The sequence below is a fragment of the Salmo trutta genome, chromosome 1 (assembly GCF_901001165.1).
Source record: "Salmo trutta chromosome 1, fSalTru1.1, whole genome shotgun sequence".
Lineage (NCBI taxonomy): Eukaryota > Metazoa > Chordata > Actinopteri > Salmoniformes > Salmonidae > Salmo > Salmo trutta.
In genome coordinates this window covers 31,679,295-31,706,540 of record NC_042957.1, presented here as the reverse complement: position 1 = coordinate 31,706,540, position 27,246 = coordinate 31,679,295, and the positions used below count along the sequence as shown (strand labels likewise).

General features: G+C 44.5%; 1 protein-coding gene across 1 annotated transcript in view; it reads left to right on the top strand.

The window, feature by feature from the left end:
* The first annotated feature begins 313 nt into the window (after window positions 1-313).
* Window positions 314-27,246, top strand: part of lama4 (laminin, alpha 4) — a 30,204-nt gene continuing 3,271 nt past the window's right edge. Inside the window, exons 1-34 of the mRNA XM_029753627.1 lie at window positions 314-624; window positions 4,108-4,209; window positions 5,135-5,262; window positions 5,663-5,743; window positions 6,023-6,237; window positions 6,954-7,054; window positions 7,269-7,449; window positions 8,583-8,666; window positions 8,804-8,955; window positions 9,304-9,414; window positions 10,042-10,153; window positions 10,442-10,606; window positions 10,698-10,891; window positions 12,252-12,368; window positions 15,088-15,236; window positions 15,576-15,717; window positions 15,827-15,920; window positions 16,017-16,133; window positions 16,273-16,458; window positions 16,580-16,716; window positions 17,093-17,257; window positions 18,014-18,159; window positions 18,499-18,661; window positions 18,880-19,013; window positions 19,162-19,333; window positions 19,516-19,647; window positions 19,772-19,914; window positions 20,093-20,222; window positions 20,336-20,473; window positions 22,088-22,221; window positions 22,401-22,556; window positions 23,003-23,147; window positions 23,599-23,792; window positions 25,606-25,795. Of these exons, the coding sequence (XP_029609487.1) occupies window positions 508-624; window positions 4,108-4,209; window positions 5,135-5,262; window positions 5,663-5,743; window positions 6,023-6,237; window positions 6,954-7,054; window positions 7,269-7,449; window positions 8,583-8,666; window positions 8,804-8,955; window positions 9,304-9,414; window positions 10,042-10,153; window positions 10,442-10,606; window positions 10,698-10,891; window positions 12,252-12,368; window positions 15,088-15,236; window positions 15,576-15,717; window positions 15,827-15,920; window positions 16,017-16,133; window positions 16,273-16,458; window positions 16,580-16,716; window positions 17,093-17,257; window positions 18,014-18,159; window positions 18,499-18,661; window positions 18,880-19,013; window positions 19,162-19,333; window positions 19,516-19,647; window positions 19,772-19,914; window positions 20,093-20,222; window positions 20,336-20,473; window positions 22,088-22,221; window positions 22,401-22,556; window positions 23,003-23,147; window positions 23,599-23,792; window positions 25,606-25,795 (4,827 nt within the window). The 5' untranslated portion in view covers window positions 314-507. The remainder of the gene's footprint in view (window positions 625-4,107; window positions 4,210-5,134; window positions 5,263-5,662; window positions 5,744-6,022; window positions 6,238-6,953; window positions 7,055-7,268; window positions 7,450-8,582; window positions 8,667-8,803; window positions 8,956-9,303; window positions 9,415-10,041; window positions 10,154-10,441; window positions 10,607-10,697; window positions 10,892-12,251; window positions 12,369-15,087; window positions 15,237-15,575; window positions 15,718-15,826; window positions 15,921-16,016; window positions 16,134-16,272; window positions 16,459-16,579; window positions 16,717-17,092; window positions 17,258-18,013; window positions 18,160-18,498; window positions 18,662-18,879; window positions 19,014-19,161; window positions 19,334-19,515; window positions 19,648-19,771; window positions 19,915-20,092; window positions 20,223-20,335; window positions 20,474-22,087; window positions 22,222-22,400; window positions 22,557-23,002; window positions 23,148-23,598; window positions 23,793-25,605; window positions 25,796-27,246) is intronic.

Genomic DNA, 27,246 nt, shown 5'->3' with positions numbered 1-27,246 from the left:
CCCTCCCTCCCTCTCTCTCCCTCCCTCTCTCTCCCTCCCCTCTCTCCCCCTCCTCTCTCTTTCCCTCCCTCCCTCTCTCTCCCTCCCCTCTCTGCCCCTCCTCTCTTTCTCTCCCTCCCTCTCTCTCCCTCCCCTCTCTCTCTCCCCCTCCTCTCTCAATTCAAACCACCCCTCTCTCTCCCCCCCATCTCTCCCACTCTCTCCAGACTTCCCATATGTATGTGATTTAAGCTCAGGCTCTGGGGAGAGGCAGGTCCGCTGGGGGAGGCGTAGGGGGGAGTCGAGAGGAGAGAGGGAGGAGGGAGAGGAGGAAGTACACACAGTTTACAGGACTTGGGGCTGGGCTGGCGCAGGCACCGCATCTGGAGGTCGGACCAGTGGAAAAGTGAAACCAACGGGTGCAGTGGAGCGAGGGAGAGAGCTGTCTGTGTCCCAGAGAGACTTCACTACAGACGGGACAGGGAGAGACAGAGAGGGAGCAGTGCTCCACTGGACTAATACACAGACATGTCTGCTACTAGAGCTCTGCCATGCCTCTGCCTTCTTTTCTCCATCATCCTCTCAGGGATCGTCTGCCCAGCGGCTCCCAACGGTTTAGATTTGGAACAGCGTTCGGTGGTAAAAGTAAGACCAGACTTTTCGTTTTTTCCTCTGCTTGGCTGGTACAGGATGCATAGCAGGCTTCCAGTGCCTTATCACAGCTAAATATAGAGGGCCTGTTGTTGTTACAAACTTTTCCACGACTGTGGAAAGAGTCCTATCCTTTGGACTGTGTCATGTCAAAGACTTGTGCTGTATGCCTCTGCAGCTAAACCCTAACGGGTTTAGATTTGAGAGCCACTGTAAGACAGACAGGTTTGTGAGTTAGTCAGTGTGCTTCGTAGACATTTGTGAAGTGTTGGGGTGGTTTGGGTGTGAGAGGATCTTGCTGTGTGGATCTATATCTCTATGGCCGCACTCTGGCCACTCAGTGCTGCGTCTCAACCCTCTCTGTGTTCTGCCTGGGGTCGGGCTGTTAGCGGAGGAGCTCCAGCCGAGACCTCGATGAGGGCCGTGCCATTCTCCACTGGCACCCGCTGGCCCCCCGATAGGGCCCTAATGGAAACCAGCTGCCAAGTGTTGAGCAACATACACAGAGGGAACACAGCGGGCAGAAAGAGCATGAGAAACAATATGTGACGTGCTGCTGACATATTTATAGTGGGTAGACTGGGTACGGGCTGGTATTTCCTGTTTGTGGGGCCAGTAGGGACCCCTATAAATGGGCATCGAGCTTAAAGATGCCTTCTTCTATCTCAGGGGGACACAGGCAAAACAATGTGTCCAGAGCTAGACTAATGTAAGAACAATGAATTGAATAGCTAGACTTGTGTGGGGCAGGGGCAGGGAGCAGACCCCCCATAGTGTTTCAATTGAGAATTGACGATCTTCCGCCTCTTGTGAAATGTGAAGATTGTTTACTCGTTCTGTGAGCATTCCAATTCCATTGTCCCATGAGGAGAATGAGGCCTCTCCACTGCAGACATATCGTCTCTGCTCTGTTTTTGGATTATAAGGAAATTCACATGACCTAACCAGGCCCTTTTCCTCCCAGTGTCTTCCGAGGAGTTTACCACTAAGCCAGGGGCCGAAGCCTTCACCAGGGCCAAAGTCAATAACCTATCTGCCCCTTATTGTGAGGAGTGGACTCAGGGAGGCAAATGGTTTGTTGCTCCCATTGCAAAGAGAGCGAGATTTCACAGCCACACAGTCCCACAGCCTCAGACCTGAAGAGATGTAGATTTTGGACTGAATTCCTGTTTGAAGCCAACTCTTGGTTTTTTTTGTCCTGAGCTAAAAAAAACACTGTATTTATTCAGCGCTGTCCCAGAGGCAGAGATGAAGGCAGACTCATGGTCAATCTTGTGAATCTAATAACATAGGCCTACTACAGCACTTCTGAACACATGATATAAACAGCTAGTGATAAACGCATACCATTTAACAATGTTCAGTCCTGTTAGAAGTGGAACCCAGTGACATAGTCTTTGGAACATGCTGCTGCATATGAAACACAGAAAGGCTATACCGCATGGTGAATGTCATCTTTGTTCTCTATGGTAGTGGGCACACAGAGAAGTACCGAAATTGCTCACATTACAGTGGACATTCACAGTGGACCAGAATGCTACAGATGTCCATTATTTCAATGTTCATGCCACTTAGGAGCGGATTAGAGCATTCACCATGCTGTGAATTCTTATTGAGGGGTTCCTTTTCAGTATCTCAGGATTACTCCCTATACCCAGGGGAAATATCACCCAAAGTTTGGGCTTGGTTTTTGAATGAAAGGGGATTCGAAACTAAATTACATTTTAATGAAAGCATTAATACGAACAGGAAATAATGTAATTAGATATGACGGTGGTGTAAAGGCTACTGGGTTGTATACACACTTGAGTCCTAAATGGCACACTATTCCCTATATAGTGCACTATTTTGACCAGAACCCTAGTGTATTGGCCTTGGGGGTCAAAAGTAGTGCACTATGTAGGGAATCGGTTGCCAGTTGGGACACAGACTATCCCACACTAAACCATCTGCTGATTCTGCTCCATCTTTCCCAGGAACCTCTCGTCCCATGGGTCTGGTTGTGTATGCATCATCCAGCTGTTTGACCTGTCACAGGATGTCACACAGCTAATCATTCTAAATCCAGTCATTAGCAATGAAGGGTCATTCTTCAGCACTGTCAGCCACCGCTAAAACCGGTGGACTAACATTCTGTGGTGGACTTAGAACCCTTGTCCAATGGCCTCATCTGTGATATGGATCTCTAGACTGCTTATCATCCCAGTACCCAATTAGATCATTTTACATTATGTCTGGCCTCTAACATCTACTCTTTAGTACGTGTTAATTATTAAACAAAAGGTTAAATAATAAAGCATGTCATCAATTGTAATGCAAACATACTGTATGTGTGCGTGCATAAGGTCAGTGGAATTGATTGAACTATAACCAGGACATCATATAACATCGTAACAATATGATGTATAAGTCTGTTCTTATTTACTTTGTGTACTATAGGTCAGGAAAGCCACAGGAAGGAAGGGGCTACAGGGAAAAATCTGCTCTGGTCATGAAAGCACTGCTGTTCACAGGATGTTCCACATTAGTTCACTGGAGAGGCATTTCTTTGTCTCACGGCCTGCTCACGAATAAATCAAGAGAAAATATGCATCACAACTGGGAGCATACAGTATCTCTGGAATGTATGATATATTTGTCCCAGCCAATCTGGATGGAAGAAGGGGGCAAACTTGGCATTCTTTCAGTAGGCCAATATGAACAGAGTGGTATTGTATGATCGGTGCGCTTTTTGAATGGGGTGACTGAAGATCAAAGTGATGTGTGTGTGTGGGGAGGAAGGGGTGTGGAGAGGGGTTACTGAACTCTGACATCACACTGCAGCAGGAAACCACCTCTAAGTGGATTTACATGTACCAGACGTGGGATGACTAAAAGTACTGTTTCATAAATTCCGTGTCGGCCGTGTGAGGGAGAAACTCTGAGGTGTCGGAGCTGGGACTGTCGATCCCACATCCCTGCACTTTAATCCACAGCACTAGCAGTGGCAGAAAAAGTGGCAGAGTGAATTGGGCACAAATGTTTTGTGTGACTGACATTCTGTAAATATATTACAGAGCAGTATCCAGTATGTAATACTTTTTTCCTGGTCAAGTACTGTGCTTAACTTTCACATCTTACAGTAGCTGAATAAGAGAGCATCTTCTCCCATGAAGGAATGTGCGTGTGTTTGATAAGAGGTGTTGTGGAAAACAGTGGAACGTTGTATCCCATTGATGACAGACCACCTAAGCCAGTCTGGCCAAAACGATTCCAGGTGCTCTACTTTCTGAAATTGCTGTTGAATGATAGAGTGCCTCGTTAGCAACTTGGCATTAATGTCAGGGACCCAGCTGCTCTCTGGTCAATATGTTTCTAATTCTGCAGCCATTAAACTGGTTAATTTTAGACAGATCAGGTTCAGGGGCAAATTTGTATTTGTTGGAAACTGAGATTGTACTCTGTTAACAAAAATCTCCCTCATGTTCCCTCTCTTAGGTGTGTGCAAAAGGATATTTCCTCAGTAACCAGAACAAATGCCTACCATGTAACTGCAAAGGCCACTCAGAAACCTGTGAGGAAATCACCGGCATTTGTTTAGTAAGTATTTTCCCATGTATTACCTCCTCTTGATTAATCATTATTACACTATGGTGTAATAGATTATAATCTTTAGATTACAATCTACTATTATATCAGTAATAGATTTCAACTAGATTACACTCTTTAGGGTAGAGTGTTTTTTTAAAATATATATTCAATATCACTCCGTCAAGGGAAATATAGTATTCTTTCTCACAAAGATATCTACATACATTTTAGGGTGATGTGTATCCCTGGAAATAATCAGAATTCATGTAAACTTTACAGTTTTGAAAATGTAGCTTGTCCAAAAAAAAGGGGTCTCTTGGCACAATTTACTCCGGGTATGGGGTTAGTTGAGCAGAGGGATAGGGTAACTTAAAACCGCCTACAACTTCATGTACTGAAATACATATTAGCCCTACCTTTTTAAAACCATGTTTATCTTTATTTCCCAAACACAATTCAACACAATCACAATCATTTTGGTCTTTTAATCATTTTAAGCATCTTTTTACGCCGGCTTAGCAGCAAACAAACACTTTGTACTTTTTTAAACACTTTTAACATAGGCCAGGCTCTGTTGTTACCTCATATCCCAGCAATAATGCCTTGCATTACACCTGGGAAGAAAACACTTCCATTTGCTCAACCATTGGCTCAACTTACCTCATGGCCATTGGCTCAACTTACCCCAAGGCAAACATTTTTACCATATTAGCCCACACAGCCACAAGGATGCACTTTCATGCATTTCTTTGACTTGGTGAAAATAAAAAATGTTGGACTTCACTTACTTACCACTTTTATATGTGTTTTTTTCCTTCACAGGCTCCATGAAAGGATAACCTCTTCCTAAATATTTGGTCAAATTATGAATTTTGTGTATGGTTTCCTAGAAACAAGGGTAGCTCAACTTACCCCATTCTCCCCTACCATACAGTCATGTCAGGACCACACCACTGGGGATTTCTGTGAGATCTGTGAAGACGGATACATGCCTGACGTCAACACATACGGACGACACTCCTGCCGGCCGTGCGCCTGTCCCCTGTCGATCCCCTCCAACAAGTAAGCCACAGCGCCCGTACCTCCAGACCCTACCATTGTGTCGGCCCTGCAGGGAGAAGCCTCCCGCTGGGCAACTGGTTGAATCAACGTTGTTTCCACGTCATAAAAAAAAAAAATAATACAAATCTGATGACGTTGAAACAGCATGAAAAAAAACGGATTGGATTTGCCAAAAGTCATCAATGTAAAGGAAATGACGTCTTTCTCTCACCCAAGTTGTAATCTAAATCCAATGACATGGTGCCACTTTGTGTTGATTTCATGTTTAATTCACGTTAGTTGACGTCTCAACCAAATGTAAATCGGAGCTAGACGTTAAAATTACGTCTGTGCCCAGTGGGCTGTGTGTTGGCGGGCAGAGCTCACTGACTAACATTCTTACCCCTGTGTGTCTGGCCAGCTTTGCACAGCACTGTGACAGAAGCAGTAACATCCTACGGTGCAAGTGCCAAGAGGGCTATGCTGGACATTACTGTGAGAGGTCAGTGCTGACAGGGACTTGGCTTGGCCACAACCATGACTTACTGCAGCTCCACCATGGGACCAATTACACTCATAACATTAAATCAGCTCAAGCAGCCACAAATGAAACTCTTGCATTTTCACCTATTTCTACATTTTGAATATGGGCCAATTTTTCTGAACCTGAAAGGAAAATATTTGGAAATGCTTTCAAATAACAATGATGTTTCAGTATAAGTGATTAAGACATCCTAAGTCAAACAATTATTGGCAATCACCTTGCATCTTCCTCACCCAGATGTGCTCCAGGTTTCTATGGCAATCCCATGGTGATTGGTGACTCCTGTAAGAGGTGTGACTGTAACGGTAACTCGGACCCCAATCACATCTTCAATGAATGCCACAACGTGACCGGCTTCTGTCAGAACTGCTGGGGGGACACGGCTGGAGCCAACTGTGAACGGTGTGCCCCGGGTTTCTACGGTGATGCCATCAGTGCCAAGAACTGCAGAGGTGCGTGCCAACTTGCCAAGAGTACTATTAAACATGACTTACCCTAAGGCCCTTGCTCCACTAATATAAGTCAGCCCTACTGTTAATGAAGACTACCCATGGGAAAACATAGAGAACAAAACAGATATTTATACATCTAAAGATGATGCCCACTTGTCTGGAGGGTGAAGATATGTTCATGAGCAGTTATATGCTTAATTTTGTATTTGAACCCTGCTTTTACCTTGCTCTTTGTCTTAAAGGCTTACTATGGCGTTGTCTTCAGTAGAGCTCTGACAATTCCCCCTTGTGTTGCTCATAATGGGTGTTATAGACATACGCCAATTACAAAGCTCTATGTGAAACAAAGTCCATTTTGTGTGTTTACATAGTTTGGCGGGCTGGTCAGTGAGAATTCCTGCCATGCTCTAATGCCTCCATGCCTCAGAGACAGTGCAGTACAACAAAGATAACCTTGTGGCATGTGCACATCAGTGTAAGAATAGCATCATGGAAAGTCAAGCTCTAGTAACTCAAGGAGACAAAGAGTCGATCTTCTGGTTACTTGTAGAAAACGTCATAGAATACTAATAGACATGGGAAACTCCTTGTCAGTCTGTTGCAGGATTAGCATTTGTATTGTCCTCCGCAAGGACAAAAATAACCTTTTCCATTGTGACCATGCCATGCTTCTGTGACCCGCGCTGTATTACCTATGAGTGCGTCCTGTGCTACAGCGTGCGAGTGCAGCAAGTGCGGGACAGGTTCGTGTGACGACAGGACCGGGACGTGTCACTGTAAGCCTGGTGTCACCGGCCGACTCTGTGACCGATGTGAGGTGAGTCACTCGAGGGCCTTATCAAGGCGAGCCGTACAACCATGTGGACACATATTCACACTGTTGGACAGTCTTTCCTGATAACTAAGCAAAGCAGGTGTAGAAGAGAGCAGACAAAATCATTTAGGCTACTGTGAATATATAGTTAACAACAGCATGAACAACAACAGGAAGCAAAACTAACTATAAGGCTTGTGTCTATAATGTGCTTTAGGAGGGTCACACAGGTTTCAACAGTTGCCAGGGCTGCCGGAGGTGTGACTGTGGGGCTGCCGGTCTCCGGCCTACTTGTCATCCTCTGACCCACAGCTGCCAGTGCCAACCAGGGGCCGGAGGCCGATACTGCGAGGGCTGCCTCCCAGACCACTGGAACTACGGCCCCTCAGGGTGCCAGAGTAAGTCATGTGTGACCCTACTCCCGTCTCAATCACCAACATGCAGGAAATCCTGGAATCAAAAGCTAGTGTCTGTCATACACGTCAAAAAAATCCCTCTCTCTGTGTTTCACACACTCAAGAACATAAACCACCCAGACCAGTTTGGTCAAACATTCGGTACCGATATTGTTTTCCCCAGAGTTTTTACTGCAGCTAGCTAGCCAGTCCACTGTTCCCACACCCACTCATACATGATGTCAGGCAGGCATCTGCTGCAATCTGCAACCCCGGGGCCAGCTGTACACATCTGTGCACGACCACAAGGACAGACTGCAGCTAGCATCCGACTTTCCGCTGACATCACCGCCCAGCCCCAATTGATCTGGCTAGCTGCCAAAATCATCCCACAGCCACAGTATAGAGAACCGGGGAACTAAGTTCAAGTTTTATTTGTCACATGCACAAGTACAGTGAAATGCTTAAAGCTGCAATGTAACTTTTGGGCGACCCAACCAAATTCACATAGAAATGTGAGTTGTAGATCTGTCATTCTCATTGAAAGCAAGTCTAAGAAGCGATAGATCTATTGCGCTATTTCTATGCTTCCCATTCTTAACTTTCGTTTTTGTGTCTTTTACTTTCGGTTTTGTACACCAGCTTCAAACAGCTGAAAATACAATATTTTGGGCTATTGAAAAGATATTACACAGTGGTTTAGATGGTACAATGATTCTCTACACTACGCATAGATTATTTTTGTCACATAAACTGAAATAGGCGAACTTGTAGAATTTTAGCATCCAGGCAATGGCGGAGAGATTTCGGCATATTGCACCTTTCACTTGCAAGCCCTACCCAACAGCGCAGTATTCAAAAGTATAAATTCTAAGAAAATACAAAACATGAGAAATAAGAACTAAGAGAGGAAGCTATATACAGTACAAGGTCAGAGCCAGTACCAAACCCCTCAGCACGTGCAGCAGCACTCCTTCCCAGCCATAATACTCACCATGGGTTCCATCATATTTTTGGTACCCAGACTGACTCTCACATGTCCAGCTGATAAATCATTCGACTTGATCAAGGGAACTCCACATGGAATCAACTGTAGCTATATGAGGTGCATGTGTGTGTCTGTTTCTTCCATCCAGAATGTGACTGTGCTAGCGGTCACTGTGACATGCACACTGGGGAGTGTTTGCCAGAAGCGGCCATGGTCAACCCCTGCAACATCAGTAAGAGGGCCTGGTTAGAAATAAAATACATTTCAGTTCATCGTAAACAACTATTTTATTTTGTGTTGGACTGATGTGATGTTGGGGAAATTACATAGAAAATGATTCGTTGTTATTTGGCTCCTCCCTCCTATCAGGTTGTGATGAGTGTATCTGGCACCTGATTGGTGACCTGAGGCTATCCAATAAGACGCTGGACCAGGTGAAGGTCAGCGTGTTGAACATCTCCACTGGGGCTGCAGCCAACGACAGACTCAAGTATTACAACTACACCGCCCACCGTCTGCAGGTAGAGTACAGCCTCTCTTTCTGCTCACGCTGATATAGTCGGGACTCAATCATGTTTATACACACCTATATTATCCGTTCATTCTGATTTAAACAAGAGAAATAAGCAACTCAACTTCAGGAGTTGAACTATTACAAAGCCACTAGATATTGGCAAATCTCACACACTAAACACCCAACCAACCAACCACCCAACCAACTAACTAACCTACCAACTAACTAACTAACCAATACACCAACCATTGTACAGTGCACATCACACAATTCTCTTCTCACAATCCTAACATGCATTGACTGTATTGTAATAGCATTGTGTAAGTGTATCTAATTTCTCCCGTTTTGGTTTCAGACTCAGTTTATGAACTGGAGAAATAAGTCATCTATGATGAGGACACAGACAGGGCAGCTGGAGGAGGCCAGTGCTGCTCTACTCTCAGACATGAACCATCTGGCAGAGACAGTAAGTGGACACCTTCATCGCTCATCTAACTCACTCGCACTCCTCTTCCTCCCTCTTTCACTGTTTACATTACTCTGGAGGTGAAATAAAGTCCACCTGCAGAAAACCATTTCTATTAATCCCGAAACACAACCAAAACAAACTGCAAATGCATCCAACAAGTTTTTAGAGTCACAAGCTTGATGTAATCATTGCATGCTGGGAATATGGGGCCGATTACTAAACTTTTGACCAATTTTAATACACTAATAAGTGAATTTGCCCAAATATTTATGACATCCTCAAATGAGGGGGACTAGATACACGAAGTGCTTTCATTTCTAAACAGTAAAACAGATATGTATGAAAATACCCTAGGAAAAAAAAGGTGACATTCTGTAGTCGCCTGAGAAAAAATATTTGACCTCAAATACAAAATCCTGGAGTATAGAGCCAGTAAGAATGTTTTAGCTTCACTGTCCAAATAAATACGTAGGGGAGTGTAGATCAGTTAGCTTATCTCTCAGAGCCATCAAATCTATTTTATTGAGCTGTAGTGGTAGTGTCCGGACTGTGATTGATTTGTGTGTTCTTGTGGTGTTTGTCTTGACTATGTCATTGATGTGTCTGGTGTTTGTGGTGGGCCAGGAGAGTGAAGTGAAGTCCATGGGGGACCGAGTGGATGAAGACACACTACAAAGCGTCACTCTTGCTGACGAGCTGACCACTAACCTCACCACCCTCAACGTACTCATTGAAGGTAATTTTAGGCCTGCTAAAGCTACACTGCTATGCCTCTTTGAGTACTGTCCACCTCCCCAGGATTATTAAGGCTTTTAGGTATGTTCTAAATATTGATATGTGATATTCAATAACTTTTGAATGGCGCCTTGGCTTAAGATTGAAATCCAAATCAACTTTGCTGTATTTCCTACTGTCGTCCATTTATCAGCGTTTGAGTTTACGATGGGTGCTTCTGGTAACGCGGCATCAGTCACATCCCAGCCTTCCTTCACCCTGTGCTCCCTGTTATGTTTGTGTCTCACAGAAATGATCAGTGACTGGGAGCTCTACAGTGTCCATCAGGACCTGGACCCAGAGGTCATCAGAAAGAAGACGGCCATGGCCGAGGGCATGGTGACATTGATGAAGAAACTGGACCTATCCCCACGAGAGCCCACCGCCACCGATGAGTCCACGGAGGCCCACGACCGTGAGGAAAACACGTGCATGCGCACACACACACATTTTTGATGATGTGTTACAAAAGGCTGCGTTTGTGGTCCCATTTGTGTGTTGTTCAGTCCTTAGACACGTGCGTCAGCTGGAGAAGAAGCTGATCAGTACGGAAGGCCGCGTGGCCCCGATACGGGAGGTGCTCTCCCGCTTCACCAAAAAGCTCTCTGAGGCCCAGGATATCCTCCAGAAGGCTGCCAACACTGTCCAGGAGACGGAGGACATGAACAAGGCCAACACCGTCAAATTCCAGAGGAGTGAGGTAACTTCCCACAACCCCGGGGTCCGCTTGGCCCAAACCGTGCCGCCGGGAGCCGCTCTCGTCCTGGCTCCCCAAATGTCTCTCGCTGACTCCCTGACTCCCAGCCTCCCTGATCCTCTGACTCTCTGACTGACTTCCTTACTGGCTGCCTGACAGACTGACTGACTGCCTGCTAGCCTGACTCCCTGGCTCTCTGGTTTCCAGCTCTCTGTGTTCGTCCGCTTGGGTTTATTACTACAGCTCACTGTGAGAACGCCCTGCTAAAAAGATAAGTGCAGCTCAAGCCTGCTCTGGGGGAGTGTGATGTTGTTGAGTTCTGCCTCAGTGCAGTCTACCTCTAACTTCCCTCTGAATGTTGTAGGAGTTCAGCTTGGCTTTATCACTGGGAAGCAACGCTGTCCTGCTCCTGCCAAGGAATAGACCAGATATTTCTCTCCATCTGTATGGGGATTGTAGTTGTTCCCAAAGTCTGCCAGAGAACTCAATTACCCGTGGTATTTAGTAGTAGAGAACAGTAACACAGAAACAGCTGTTGGATTGGATTGTTCGGAGGCACAAACTGGGGGAGATGCATTACTGCACCACACAATTGTATCCCCATATAAAGAGGCTATGCCCCTTAGAGTTAAATACCTACAGCTGCTTGACATTGAACTGGGTATCATGTGTACAGTCATTTTGTAAAGCTCCTTAACATTTCTTTAAGTCTGGGGCGTGTCTGTTCTGTTTATAGATCCGAAATACAATACAACAGGCCTGTTGGTCCTATTCATTATGGTGTGAAAACCTGAGGGATTGCGATTCTTTGTAGAACACAGACTGGCCTGTTGTCATGCCCAAGTTGACATTATGGGCCCATTGTGGTTGTGCTCCAGTGGAGCTTGGAGCAGCCAGCTGCTGCAGTGCCGTATGTGTGTGTTATCCCCATGATCAGGGCCTCTGCTGTAAACCAATGACATGAATGGTGCACTGTCCAAACAGGAGGCCTCCCATAATCTGGGGATCTTCCTTCCCTAAGCAGATTGGTCAACACTAGTCGTAGCAACAGAAACAAAGCCAGGGTTACTATGGGGGTAGGAAGATGTTACTGTGCTATATTTTATCAACAAATATCTCTATCTTGCCTCTTTGGGGAAAACATATTTTTCATCATTTTCATTTCACGTTTAATATTATTGTTCCCATGATTTATGTACTTTTATGATAACAGGGTTCAAATGGGAGACATGCATAACCTGTACTCACTACACATCATGTATAACCTGTCCTCGTATAGCTCCTCCCACCAGCCTCCTTTGCTCTGTACTACAAAAACGGAAGTATTCAAGTAGTCACCAGTCCTGTCCACTCTCTCTCCCAGGCCAAGCAGCAGATACTGATGGAGAACTACGAAGCTGTGAATGGCACCTTGCAGACAGCTGAAGACCTCATCATGGACACTGAGAATACTGCTGCTGAGATGGTTCTCCTGGTGCAGGTAAGGCCTGTTCTCTTTCTGTACACACCACAGTCACCATTAACCTATGCCTGAAAGCTTTGTATTTTGGACCCACTGAATGAGGTCACCTGTATTATACATGTAATTACGATGGATTGGATTGCTTCAGTGCGATGTCTTTTTCTCTCACCCATCTATCCCATAATGACAAAGTGGAAGACATGTTTTTAGAAAATGTTTGCAAATGTATTGAAAATGAAATGCAGAAATATCTCATTTTGGGGGCCTCCCGAGTGGCGCAGCGGTCTAAGGCACTGCATTGCAGTGCTTGAGGTGTCACTACAGACCCGGGTTCGATCCCAGGCTGTGTTGCAGCCGGCTGTGACTGGGAGACCCATGAGGCAGCGAACAATTGGCACAGCATCATCTGGGTTAGAGGAGGGTTTGGCCAGCCGGTATGTCCTTGTCCCATTGTGCTCTAGCGACTCCTTATGGAGGGTCGGGCGCATGCAAGCTGACTTTGGTCGCCAGCTGTACGGTGTTTCCCCCAACACGTTGGTGCGGCAGGCTTCCAGGTTAAGCGAGCAGTGTGTCAAGAAGCAGTGCGCTTGGCGGGGTCGTGTTTCGGAGGACGTATGGCTCTCGACCTTCGCCTCTCCCGTACTGGAGTTGCAGTGATGGGACAAGACTGTAACTACCAATTGGATATCACGAAATTGGGGAGAAAAAGGGGTAAAAAAAATGTATAACAAAACATTTCTCATTTACATAAGTATTCAAACCCCTGAATCAATACATGTTAGAATCACCTTTGGCAGCAATTAAAGCTGTGAGTCGTTCTGGGTAAGTCTCAAATAGCTTTGCACACCTGGATTGTACAATATTAGCAAATGATTATTAAAAAAATGATTTAAGCTGTTTCAAGTTAGTTGTTGATCATTGCTAGACAGCCATTTTCAAGTCTTGCCAAAGATTTTCAAGTCAAAACTGGAACTAGGCTACTCAGGAACATTCAATGTCGTCTTGGTAAACAACTCCAGTGTATATTTGGCCTTGCGTTTTAGGTTATTGTCCTGCTGAAAGGTGAAAGGACTCCCAGTGTCTGTTGAAAAGCAGACTGAATAAGGTTTTCCTCTAGGATTGCCTGTGCTGTGCTTAGCTCTATTCCATTTATTTTTATCCAAAAGAAAACTCCCTAGTCCTTGCCGATGACAAGCATACCCATAATATGATGCAGCCACCACCATGCTTGGAAATATGAAGAGTGGTACTCAGTGATGTGTCGTGTTGGATTTGCCCCAAACATAACACTTTGTATTCAGGACATGAAGCTAATTTCTTTGCCAAATCTTTTACAGTTTTACTTTAGTGCCTTATTCAGGATGCATATTTTAGAAAATTAGTATTCTGTACAGGCTTCCTTCTATTCACACTGTCATTTAGGTTAGTATTGTGGAGTACTACAATGTTGTTGATCCATCTTCAGTTTTGTCCTATCACAGCCAGTAAACTCTGTAACGGTTTTAAAGTCAGCATGGTGAAACCCCTGAGCGGTTTCCTTCCTCTCCGGCAACTGAGTTTGGAAGGACGCCTGTATCTTTGTAGTGACTGGGTGTATCAATACACCATCCAAAGTGTAATTAATCCCTGCTGAAAAGGATACCCATCTACCATTAGGTGCCCGTCTTTGCGAGGCATTGGAAAACCTCCCTGGCCTTTGTGGTTGAATCTGTGTTTGAAATTCACTGCTCGGCTGGGGGATCTTACAGATAATTGTATTTGTGGGTTATAGAGATGAGGTATTCAAAAACCATGTTAAACACTATTATTGCACACAGAGTGAGTCCATGCAACTTATTATGTGACTTGTTATGCACATTTTTACTCCTGAACTTATTTAGGCTTGCCATAACAAAGGGGTTGAATACTTATTGGCTAAAGACATTTCAACTTTTCATTTTCTATTAATTTGTAAAAATGTCTCAAAACATAATTCCACTTTGACATAATGGGGTACTGTGTGTAGGCCACTGACACCAAATCTAAATGGAATCCCTTTTAAATTCAGGCTTTAACACAACGAAATGTGGAAAAAGTCAAGGGGTGTGAATACTTTCTAAAGGCACTGTATGGCATGACAGGGAGAGTACCATGTATTGTCAATACACTTAGTATGAATCCATGAGAAATCTAACAGACACCCAAAATGATATTAGGGCATTTTTTTGGAGTTGCATGAGATCAAAAACGCTGCTGCAAACTCTGACGCCCTCTGATGGCATTTTCTAAACGATTCATAATATTGTGTACTACCCTCATAAAGTAAATTTCGGTTTCAAAACTATAAGTACTACAAACACACGCTTAGAACTGTTAGAAAAGGTAAGAACTTAATTCTTATGACCCACCAACATTTGCCAGACCCTGTACAGGACCCAAAACAACCGCTCAGAGTTTAACAGGTTATATGATTCCCCTTTTGAGGGGATACTTCAGGATTTTGTAGCACTTTGTATTCTTCCCCAGAGTCAGATTTACTTGTGGATACCATTTGTATGTCTCTGCTGGAAGAATGTTGCTAACTACCATTAGTGCAATTGCTATCTAGCTTTAGCATAATGACAGGACATCATTGCCAAAATCCCAAGGTATCCCTTTAAGTCAATTGGCTCTCTATTGGTTTAGTCAGTGGGGAAATAGAATCATTCAGACATAACTTTGTTAGTTAAGTCCTGGAATGGGGTCTGTATCTGTGTAGAACGTGACTGAGTACCACGCTGCGATCGATGGCGCCAGCAAGCTGCTGCAGGAGAAGACTGAGGCGCTGTCCCTGGCAGACAGAGACCTAGTCCAGAGAGCCCAGGACCACGCAAAGGATCTACAGAGTCAAGCGGACGAGCTGGAGTAGTGAGTAGTAGTGATGTCTTATAGTAGTGATCTCATAATGGCACCACTCTAATGCACATCACATTGTAGAACCAAACAACCAACTGCTAAACACGACTACACTCGATTATCCACTTTATTCCATTATAATGCACACCACATTCAAGAATAAAACCACCACTGAACATTATTCAAAACTGATCAACACTCAATCACACTTTACTTGAAGCACAAATGAGTAGTACAGTAGTAGTATCACAGTTAAAAGCAGGCCAACACTACAGCTATGTTCTTTACCCTTAATGCTTTACAAAGACTCCAACTAGACCTTGATGTTGTTGTACGTTTCTTTCCACCTAGTGATCTGAAACGCAGCGATGCCAACGGATTCGTGCAGAAGGCTCTGGATGCAGCCAATGTGTACAACAACATAGTCCAGTACATCGAAGAGGCCAACATCACTGGACTGACAACACTGGATTTAGCAACAAGAGCTGAGGATGTAGGTTGTCTGAAATGCACAGCAGTTAGCTACCTTAGCTACATACAGTATTTAGGCTAATATAGAGTGGTTTTCAATTGATAAGCTAAAACTGTGCTGTCTATGGCAGGCCACCAACGGGATCAACACACAGCTGGGGTTCCTGAAGACCCAGAGTGACAACATCTTCAAGGAATCTGTTTCATTGCGTTCTGAGCAATTTGGTATGACATATTGTTTAGATTGGGCATTGTCTGATTGTTGTTAGACTAGGCTGTACAGGTTCTCCTCAATGATACATTTGTGAATTGTCTCAACAGAGGTTGAAACTGAGGTTCTGGACAAGATTAAATATATTGAGGAGACCAAGGAGACCATGGATGACAACACCAAAAAACTAGCGGAAGTACTGAAAGACATCAAGGGAATTGAGCCAGGTAAAACACATTCTTGTTCTGGACCATAGCCTATCTAGGGTCTCTGACATGCACATCATTGTATTCACTGCCATTCCAAGATTGCTCTCCTCATATCGGTACTGAATTTGTTGCTCTGAATTCCACTCTGACCTTCCAGGCAGAACCACCAAGCGTCTGGAGCTCACCAGGGAGGTGGCTGAAGGCACCCTGAACCGCTCCGTGGAGGTCCTGCAGACCATCACCCCCATCCACGAGAAGGTAGAGGAGTGGGCCACCAACATGAAGAACCAAGATTACTCTGCTGCAGCCTTTGACCGCGCTGTAGTATCTGCTGGGGAAGCAGGTACAGTACACTCATAAACGCTTCTACAGTATTTCAATCCTCGACAGAGAAGACTAAATGACTAAGCATCACACTCAAACTAGTAAGTGGTAATCCTCTCCATCCATGGTGGGGTTTTCAGTTGAGAACCTGTCTGAGCTGGTTCCTGAGCTGCTGGACAAGCTGCGTGTCATTGAGAAGAAGCCAGTGAACAACGTGACCACCAACATCATGAGGATCAGAGAGCTCATCGCCCAGGCCAGGAGTGTGGCCAAGAAGGTCAAAATTAACATCTGAACAATCACTAACATCACAACCAAAATGTACTTTCAACCACCAATGACAAACCCTGTATAGTCTTGTGTTACTATAATCCCAAGTCTTGTTCAAAATCGAGTCCTGTATGACACAGATACAGTGCCTTCGGAAAGTATTCAGACCCCTTGACTTTTTCCACATTTTGTTAAGTTACAGACTTATTCTAATATTGATCAAATATTTTTTTCCTCATCAATATACACACAATACCCCATAATGACATGTATTTAATCCATTTTAGAATAAAGCTGTAACGTAACAAAATGTGGAAAAAGTCAAGGGGTCTGAATACTTTCCGAAGGCCCTGTATATCATGTTTTGTTACACCATACTGTAGGTCCAAGTGTCCATGAAGTTCAACGGTCAGTCGTCGGTTGAAGTGCAGCCCCACATCAATGTGGCGGACCTTAAGACAGTGACCACCATCAGTCTGTTCATCAGGGTGGACCCAGATAAGGACCCTATTGAGGACCGCTTCATCTTCTATCTGGGAGACAGAAACGTGAGGAGGCTGGAGGAAAGAGGGGGAGGTCAGGAAATAGGGAGATGAGCTGGTGCTGGGTTCAGATCTACTTGTCCTGTATAGCTTACTCCTTGTGTTGTCATGCCACAACCCTGGAAGTTGGCCATACAGCATAAACACATCTGGGATCAGGCTAACATAGACCAGTATATAGCGATAATACTGAGGTGTTTTTCTATTGTGTGGGTGGGTTGGAGAAGGGGGTTGCAGAATGGCCCAGATCTGCTATTGAAAGTTCCCAGACTTGGACCCTGAGGATGGCTTGAGATAAAAGGGCGAGAGCAGCTTGTGTGCAGATGAATGGTTTGCTGTGATCATGTGAGCAGAAGAGGCCTTTGAGAACAGACAGTTGCCTTTTTCAAAAGGTTTCCAGGAGACGCCTGTTGTGTGTGCCACTGCCGCCAAATTCGGGGCTCATTTACATAAATGCCGTTACCCCCCACCCACAGGAGCTTAATGACGGCAGGGCAGAGCTCTCCTCTCTGGGCCTCTCTGTTCTCTTTAATGATGCTGCTTACCCTGGTGATTCTGCCACTGCTGTAAATTATGCAGTTGTGTTTGTGTAAGTCTGCTTGATGCTTAGAAATGGCACTCTGTAGCCCTTCGTTGGTTTTATAAAGCAAAGATTAGGAGATTTTACCTGAATAAGATCGCAGGCAGGGATTCAATATTACAATACATGCACTGTGCTGTATAAAACCTGTCACCTTGGTTTCTCTCCTACATATCATATAGGGTAAGAAGGACTACATGGGTCTGGCCATCAAGAATGACAACCTGGTGTACATCTACAACCTGGGAGGGGAAGATGTTGAAATCCCGCTGGGTTCAAAGCCTGTCAGCCAATGGCCTCCAGTCTTCAACCTCATCAAAGTGGAGAGGTACAGTAGTGCGTTACCTAAGCAACAGATCCAGTCGCACAGATAGACTGGCATAGCCTGGTAGAAGATGAACTAATGCTTATTAGACAAGACATCTGTCGTGTCTGTTGTCATGCCATACATGTTTCATGAATGACAAGCAATGACAAAGAACTTGGCTAAAGCACATACAGTACAGATTTGCAACCTTGCTAAAGACCGTCCGTCCATTCACACAGACAGGACATCTGTCTAGTCTAACCACTCACAGGGATTTATGAGGCTGTTCTGCCCATGCAGGATGTAATGGTGTTGATGGGACTGATTATTCACGCTGCTTTGTGTCTTTGTTTTGGGCAGACTGGGCAGACATGGAAAAGTGTTCCTGACTGTACCCAGTCAGACGTCCACTGACGAGCAGAAGTTCATCCAAAAGGGCGAAGCCTTTGGCACCGACTCCCTGTTCAACCTGGACCCTGAAGACACTGTCTTCTTCGTGGGTGGCGTCCCCGCTGATGTCAGGGTACGGTATTACTTTCTAACAGGATATGACATCAACCTCTGATCAGAGTTCTGTGGCATTGGCTAATGCATAGCCGATCATTTACATCATACAGTGTTGATGTAAACTGTACTTCCCTCATGAACCATTGACACAGCAGAATTGAATCAGTTCTGCGATGACTCTCTATTTACTTTTTCCTTCCAAGATAAGATTCTGAATGTTCTGTTTTTTTGTAGCTTCCACCTGCACTCAGCCTAGCTCCTTTTGTGGGATGCATCGAGTTGGCCTCTTTAAATAATGACGTCATCAGTCTGTACAATTTCAAACAGACCCACAAGATGGATGTAGTTGCTTCAACACCTTGTCCCAGGTATGATATACTGTATCTTGTCTATACGTTTTCTGTTGGGAACTTTAGATATTACCTCTGCCCTTAAAGAGTCCACATGTCTCCATCTGAGGCTCCTTCAGACAAGTCGCTTCATTTCGACTTAACATTGTTTTCTTTCCCGTATCAGGTATAAGCTGGCATTCTCACAGAGTCGTATCGCCAGCTACCTGTTTGACGGAACTGGATATGCCCTCATCAACAACATGGAGAGGAGGGGTAAATTTGGCATCGTCACCCGGTTTGACATTGCTGTTCGGACTGTAGCAAACAACGGCATCCTGTTACTCATGGTCACCGGGGTAAATATAGTAGTGAAAATGTCCCCTGTATTTTTGAACAAGCAACATAGTCAGTCGGTCAGCGATGCAATGCTATGCCTTGCAATTCTTCAGAGAGCATAGAGAGATTTACCGATACTTTTTCTGCATCATGTTACTGGGAAAAATTACTCTAGAAAAAACTTTTCAATAATTCTTTCCAGGACAACTTCTTCCTGTTAGAGTTGAAGAATGGCTTCCTACGCCTCATGTACGACTTTGGCTTCAGCGGAGGCCCGATCGTCATGGAGAGTAACTTACCTAAACTACAGATCAATGACGCAAGATACCATGAGGTAAATCTAAATCAGCCCATTGTCTTTTTTGTCGGCAGGGGTGTGCCTATTGAGATGTGAATGAAATCAATTTCCTTTCAACAGTAGGCCTAATCCAATCTAAGCTGTGCTGTTCTTTTTATAGGTGTCAGTCATCTATCATTACTCCAAGAAGATCATTCTATTGGTGGACAAGAGTCACGTGAAGTCCATGGAGAATGAGAAAAAAACGTTGCCCTTCTCCGATATCTACATAGGAGGGGCCCCCTCGCATATTCTCCTCTCCAGGTGAGTCAGTTATCTAATCACACACATGCACTTCCTCACACCAATCCAAGGACCTTAAGAGGTCTAACTTTGTAAGCATAGTTGACAATTGCAACACAATATCAACAGATTATTACATTAGCATTACACTGAGTACAGTTGGACAGCAGGCCCTATGTGACTATGAGCATATTCCCAGGCCTGAGCTGTCCTCCCTGATGGGGCTGAAGGGCTGTGTGAAGGGCTTCCAGTTCCAGAAGAAAGACTTTAACCTCCTGGAGGAACCAGGCACTATTGGCATCAGCAGCGGTTGTCCTGAGGAGTCCTTTGTATGTACTGTAGTCCATAGCAAATGCTACTAGACAAAGCATTGGTGGTGTATACAGAATCAACTGAACTACAATAGTTGACAATGTCCCTGTTGTGTCTTGGATTCTAACAGATGTCCCGTAAAGCCTACTTCACTGGAGAGAGCTACCTGGGGTCTGCAGCAAAGATATCTCCCTTCGACGCCTTCGAGGGTGGCCTTAACTTCAGGACACTGCAGCCTACTGGTCTCCTGTTCTACCACATCGAAGGGGTATATTGATTCTTGCCTGAATTGTATTTATTTGTTTCATAAACTCAACAAAAAAAGAAACGTCCTCTCACTGTCAACTGAGTTTATTTTCAGCAAACTTAACATGTGTAAATATGTGTATGAACATAACAAGATTCAACAACTGAGACATAAACTGAACAAGTTCCACAGACATGTGACCAACAGAAATGGAATAATGTGTCCCTGAACAAAGGGGGGGGGTCAAAATCAAAAGTAACAGTCAGTATCTGGTGTGGCCACCAGCTGCATTAAGTACTGCAGTGCATCTCCTCCTCATGGACTGCACCAGATTTGCCGTTTCTTGCTGTAAGATGTTACCCACTCTTCCACGAAGGCACCTGCAAATTCCTGTACATTTCTGGGGGGAATGGCCCAAGCCCTCACCCTCCGATCCAACAGGGCCCAGACATGCTCAATGGGATTGAGATCCGGGCTCTTCGCTGGCCATGGCAGAACACTGACATTCCTGTCTTGCAGGAAATCACGCACAGAACGAGCAGTATGGCTGGTGGCATTGTCATGCTGGAGGGTCATGTTAGGATGAGCCTGCAGGAAGGGTACCACATGAGGGAGGAGGATGTCTTACCTGTAATGCACAGTGTTGAGATTGCCTGCAATGACAACAAGTTCTGTCCGATGATGCTGTGACACCACGCCCCAGACCATGATTGACCCTCCACCTCCAAATCGATCCCGCTCCAGAGTACAAGCCTCGATGTAACGCTCATTCTTTCGACGATAAACACAAATCTGACCATCACCCCTGGTGAGACAAAACCGTGACTCGTCAGTGAAGAGCACTTTTTGCCAGTCCTGTCTGGTCCAGTGACGGTGGGTTTGTGCCCATAGGCGACGTTGTTGCCGGTGATGTCTGGTGTGGACCTGCCTTACAACAGGCCTACAAGCCCTCAGTCCAGCCTCTCTCAGCCTATTGCGGACAGTCTGAGCACTGATGGAGGCATTGTGCGTTCCTGGTGTAACTCATGCAATTGTTGTTGCCATCCTGTACCTGTCCCGCAGGTGTGATGTTCGGATGTACCAAGCCTGTGCAGGTGTTGTTACACGTGGTCTGCCACTGCGAGGACGATCAGCTGTCAATCCTGTCTCCCTGTAGCGCTGTCTTAGGCGTCTCACAGTACGGACATTGCAATTTATTGCCCTGGCCACATCTGCAGTCCTCATGCCTCCTTGCAGCATGCCTAAGGCACGTTCACGCAGTTGAGCAGGGACCCTGGGCATCTTTCTTTTGGTGCTTTTCAAAGTCAGTAGAAAGGCCTCTTTAGTGTTTTAAGTTTTCATAACTGTGATCTTAATTGCCTACCGTCTGTAAACTGTTAGTGTCTTAATGACCGTTCCACAGGTGCATGTTCATTAATTGTTTATTGTTCATTGAACCCTTTACAATGACCCTTTACAATGAAACCCTTTACAATGAAGATCTGTGAAGTTATCTGGATTTTTACGAATTATCTTTGAAAGACAGGGTCCTGAAAAAGGGATGTTTCTTTTTTTTGCTGAGGAGTTTATGAGTTCCAAAGGACCTGCAAAGGAAATACAACTGTTGTTCAACTCCAAACTCTATTCCTCCTTCAGTCTGATGAGTTTACCATCGCTCTGGAGAACGGAGCAGTGGTATTGAACTCCAGGGGCACCAGAGTCAAATCACAGAAGAAGCAGTACAACGACGGAATGACCCATTTCCTGGTAGCTTCGGCGAATAATGACAAGTAAGAATCCAATGTACCGTAAAAAAAACATCTCCCTTTATCTGGCAAGTATTTTTTACGGCTTGCCTCGCTGTCAAGCCACATACATATCTCTTCATATTTAAAAGTGTGATTTAAAAGCAAAATGTATTATAATTGTTCACTGTAACAATTGACCGATAACTATCTATCTCTATCAGATATGAGCTGGTGGTGGATGACAAAGACAAGCATGAGAAGAAACGTCCGTCCTCCCCCGCCTCAGCCTCCACAGTGAGGAGCTTCTACTTAGGAGGCTCTCCCAGTAGCAGCATCAAGAACTTCACTGGCTGCATCAGCTACGCCTACATCAGCAGGTGACCTGGCCCCTCTCTCACTGCCACAGCACTCGGACCACATTAAAAGCCTTATGCGTTTGACGTCATGGAGTGTAATGGATTGCATCTAATATTAGCAAGTGAACGAGTCCAAGGTTTTACACACCTCCTATCTCCAGAGAACGTTGTTATGATAGCAAGCTCATTGGACATCTGGCTCAGGTCGGTTGGTGAAAACCTTGCTGCCTAGCTGTATCTATGAGAGGAAGAAAGCCAGGCAGAGCTGCTGTTGAGAGCCGAGTGGGAGGACAAGGAGTTTGTTTCCATGGAGACAGAGTTGTGTGTGTGTGTATCGCTATGGTTCTTATGTCTTTGGCACTGAGTTGCTAGTCTCTCTCTCTCTCTCTCTCTCTCTCTCTCTCTCTCTCTCTCTCTCTCTCTCTCTCTCTCTCTCTTTCTCTCTCTCTCTCTCTCTTTCTCTCTAGACAAGACAGGGACATTGAGCCTGAGGACTTTCAGAAGTACACTGAGAATGTCCAGACCTCCCTGCAGGACTGCCCTGTGGAGCGACCGCCCGCTGCCCTGCTCTCAAAGCACAGCAAAAACTCCAAGCAGGGCCATATTAGGAAGGTAAAGAAATAAAGATCATTTAAATACATGTCATTGAACCCGAGTTTGGCTTCTAAAAGCTTATGCCTGCCGGATACAAAAGTCATCAGTATTCATTCATAAAAAATGCCTGTCTTTTCAAGTCTTAAAAGAGTCCATAAACACTTAAAGATGGAATCCTTAATTGGTGATACTGCCACATCCGTTTGGGATACTACAATAACAAAGAAGTTACTCCAAACAACAAACACCTCGGACATCATTGCACGCGCAATTGAATAGCAGAATATGTACTGCAATTTTTTTCTCCCATGCTGCCGGAGGCGCCATTCCCCACAATAACAAAGACGCTGGGGCAAACAGTAGTGCTGCTTCCCCTAATTTCGATCTTTAAAGATGATACTGTATACTGAACAATAGGCATGCATTGACCCACTACTAACAGTCAAGTAACTTCCCTTCTCTCACTAAGGTGGGCAGAGACAAGTCCAACCAGCCACAAGGCCTGTTGGGACTGAACAGTGATGACCAGGAGCCAGGAGAGACAGAAGAGACACCATGCTACCTGTCCGCCAGGCCCCATGCCACCCGCCACGCCCACCACTACGGGGGTATCGCCAACAGCAGGCAGGAGTACACTGACATCCCAGAGTCCCTCGCTGAGAGGTAAGGCCAGGAAAGGGAAGGGAAGAACACCTGGGATGCATCCCAAATAGCACCCTATTCCCTATATAGTGTACTACTTTTGACCAGGGCCCATAGATGTGGTAAAGAGGTCAATGGAACTCAACCAAAACAATGGAAATGCCATGGAAACGCCTGGGTTAAAGATGCTGTCTGGGAAAGATCCCCAATCTCCTCATTGCCTCCCAGCAAAATGATTCTACATGTAGGCTAGTGTTTATATGTGTATTTCAACCTATGTTGAGGTAAAAATCTGAGTATAATGCTTTTATGGATGTCAACCCCAACACGTTCATGTCATCGTCACCAATCAACTGCATTACAGTTAAAAATGACTTTGACTACCACCACCGATGTATGCTAGCTACTCTATGCTACCAGCTTATATGAACGGGAGTTAGCATTTAGCAGACACTTCTCAACCTGAAAAGGGACAACTTCTAAATGTTATGCAAAAACAACCAAAGATATCCATATCAGACTTTATTAACCACATTGTGGGCCTGTTCCAATAAATCAACCATGACGGAATTGACAAATATCCACTTTGTTAGATCAATCCTGCATCCTTCCTCTATCCCCCCATGGTCTGCATTCAAATGACTTCTTCACCGCATCTATAGGACTCTGTATAAAGGTAGTACACTGTGAGGGGAATATGGTGACATTTGGGCCACAACCTGGGGGTACAACATAGGTGATAGGTCAAGCAGAAGTCAACCAGAGGTCAACCAGAGGTCAATCATGAGCCCACTCTACACATGAACTCCACTCTGTTTTCTTGGTCTAAGTACTAGTCACATGCACTTTACTCTGGGTCTCTGAGTAATGGTCTGAGTATAGTATAATTAAGCAATAAGGCACGAGGTAGTGTGGTATATGGCCACTATACCACGGCTAAGGGCTGTTCTTAAGCACGACGCAACGCGGAGTGCCTGGATACAGAAGTCAGCCATGGTATATTGGCCATATACCATAAACTCCCAAGGTGCCTTATTGCTACCAACATAATGACAACAGTAAACCATTTTTTTGTGTCACACTCGTGGGTATAGGTCTGTTATAAAAAAGGTTGTTAGGATACTGGATGCTGATTGGTTGATATGCGGGAGTTGTGGGACAACCATGACGTGTTAATGTCATAATTCCCTCTGGGAAAAAAGCATCTACAGCTTTATTTTCCCATGCTGCTACTTGGTTTGCAACAGTTGGGGGTTGTATAAACCTACCTGTATGCCTCTACTACCTGTGCAACAATGTTTCATTTTACAAATGCGGTCTCTCCCGTGCCTGTAGGCTAGCTAGCTAGCCCATAAATTAATGCAAAACTAATAATTCACCATGGAAACCGTAAACACTCAGAATCCCATTAATTCATTAATCAGAGCAGTGCGGCCTATGTAGGCCTATTGGATACTTATTAAATCAATATTTATTGAAGTTATTGTCTCTCATCATCATTGATTATCTGCTAGCTACAAGCCAATGATTTGTTTAGCATAGCAACGTAGAATGATTCGAATTAACGACTGGGTCAAAACATTAGAAAATAACTAACGACCAGCACGCTTGGGTAGCAACTACAGAATGCAAAAACGAATTTACCCGTTAAAATCATGTTTTACTGAGAAAAAGTAATTCATATTTTTCTAAACCGTATTACGGTAACGGTTTTATAAAAGCAATAAGGCCCTCAAACCCTTATTAGGCCTTATTACTTAAATATACCACAGCTTTCTACCAATCAGCATTCAGGTCTCGAACCACCAGTTTATAATGCACCTTTTACCCCCAGGTCTCACTTCTCCCTGTCCCTGAAGACCCAGTCCTCGTTCGGCCTCATCTTTTATGCATCAGACGAGGCAGAGGACAACTACATGGCTCTGTTCCTTTCCCATGGGAAGCTGGTATACACCTTCAACCTGGGTCAACAACAGGTCAAGGTCAAGAGCCCAGAGAAGTACAACGACGGAACATGGCACAATGTAAGTAAATATACACTAATCGGTCAAAAGCACCTACTCATTCAAGGGTTTTTCTTAATTTTTACTATTTTAGTGAATAATAGTGAAGACATCAAAACTATGAAATAACACATATGGAATCATGTAGTAACCAAAAAAGTGTTAAACAAATCAAAATATATTTTATATTTAGATTCTTCAAATAGCCACACTTTGCCTTGATGACAGCTTTGCACACTCTTGGCATTCTCTCAACCTGCTTCATGAGGTAGTCACCTGGAATCCGTTTCAATTAACAGGTGTGCCTTCTTAAAAGTTCACTTGTGGAATTTCTTTCCTTCTTAATGTGTTTGAGCCAATCAGTTGTGTTGTGAAAAGGTAAAGGGGTATACAGAAGATAGCCCTATTTGGTAAAAGACCAAGTCCATATTATGGCAAGAACAGCTCAAATAAGCAAAAGAGAAACGACAGTCCATCATTACTTTAAGACATGAAGGTCAATCAATATGGAATGGTCGAATTGCTGCAAAGAAACCACTACTAAAGGACACCAATAAGAAGAAGACACTTTCTTGGGCCAAGAAACATGAGCAATGGACATTGGACAAATTTCCACCAGTCTTTTGGTTTGGAGTCTAAACTGGTTCCAACCGCCATGTCTTTGTGAGATGCAGTGTGGGTGAACGGAGGATCTCCGCATGTGTATTTTCCACCGTAAAGCATGGAGGAGGAGGTGTCATGGTGTGGGGGTGCTTTGCTGGTGACACTGTCTGTGATTTATTTAGAATTCAAGGCACACTTAACCAGCATGGCTACCACAGCATTCTGCAGCGATACGCCACCCCATCTGGTTTGGGCTTTGTGGTACTATCATTTTTTTTTCAACAGGACAATGACCCAACACACCTCCAGGCTGTGTAAGGGATATTTTACCAAGAAGGAGAGTGATGGAGTGCTGCATCAGATGACCTGGCCTCCACAATCACCCAACCTCAACCAAATTGAGATGGTTTGGGATGAGTCGGACCGCAGAGTGAAGGAAAAGCAGCCAGCAAGTGCTCAGCATATGTGGGAACTCCTTCAAGACTGTTGGAAAAACATTCCAAGTGAAGCTGGTTGAAAAAATGCCAAGCTGTCATCAAGACAAAGGGTGGCTATTTGAAGAATCTCAAATATAACATATTTTTTCATTTGTTTAACACTTTTTGATTCCATGTGTTATTTCATAGTTTTGATGTCTTCACTATTTTTCTACAATGTATAAAATAGTAAAAATAATGAAAAACCCTTGAATGAGTAGGTGTTCTAAAACTTTTGACCGGTAGTGTACTTATTAACCATATAATAAAATACATAACTTTTACCTCTGACATCTGTCACACATAAATAGGTTGTTCTATGGGATAAGCCACTCGTTTTCAGCAGTGACATAGTTCTAACCTACAGTGTAACATCCCTGTCTTGTCTCTCCT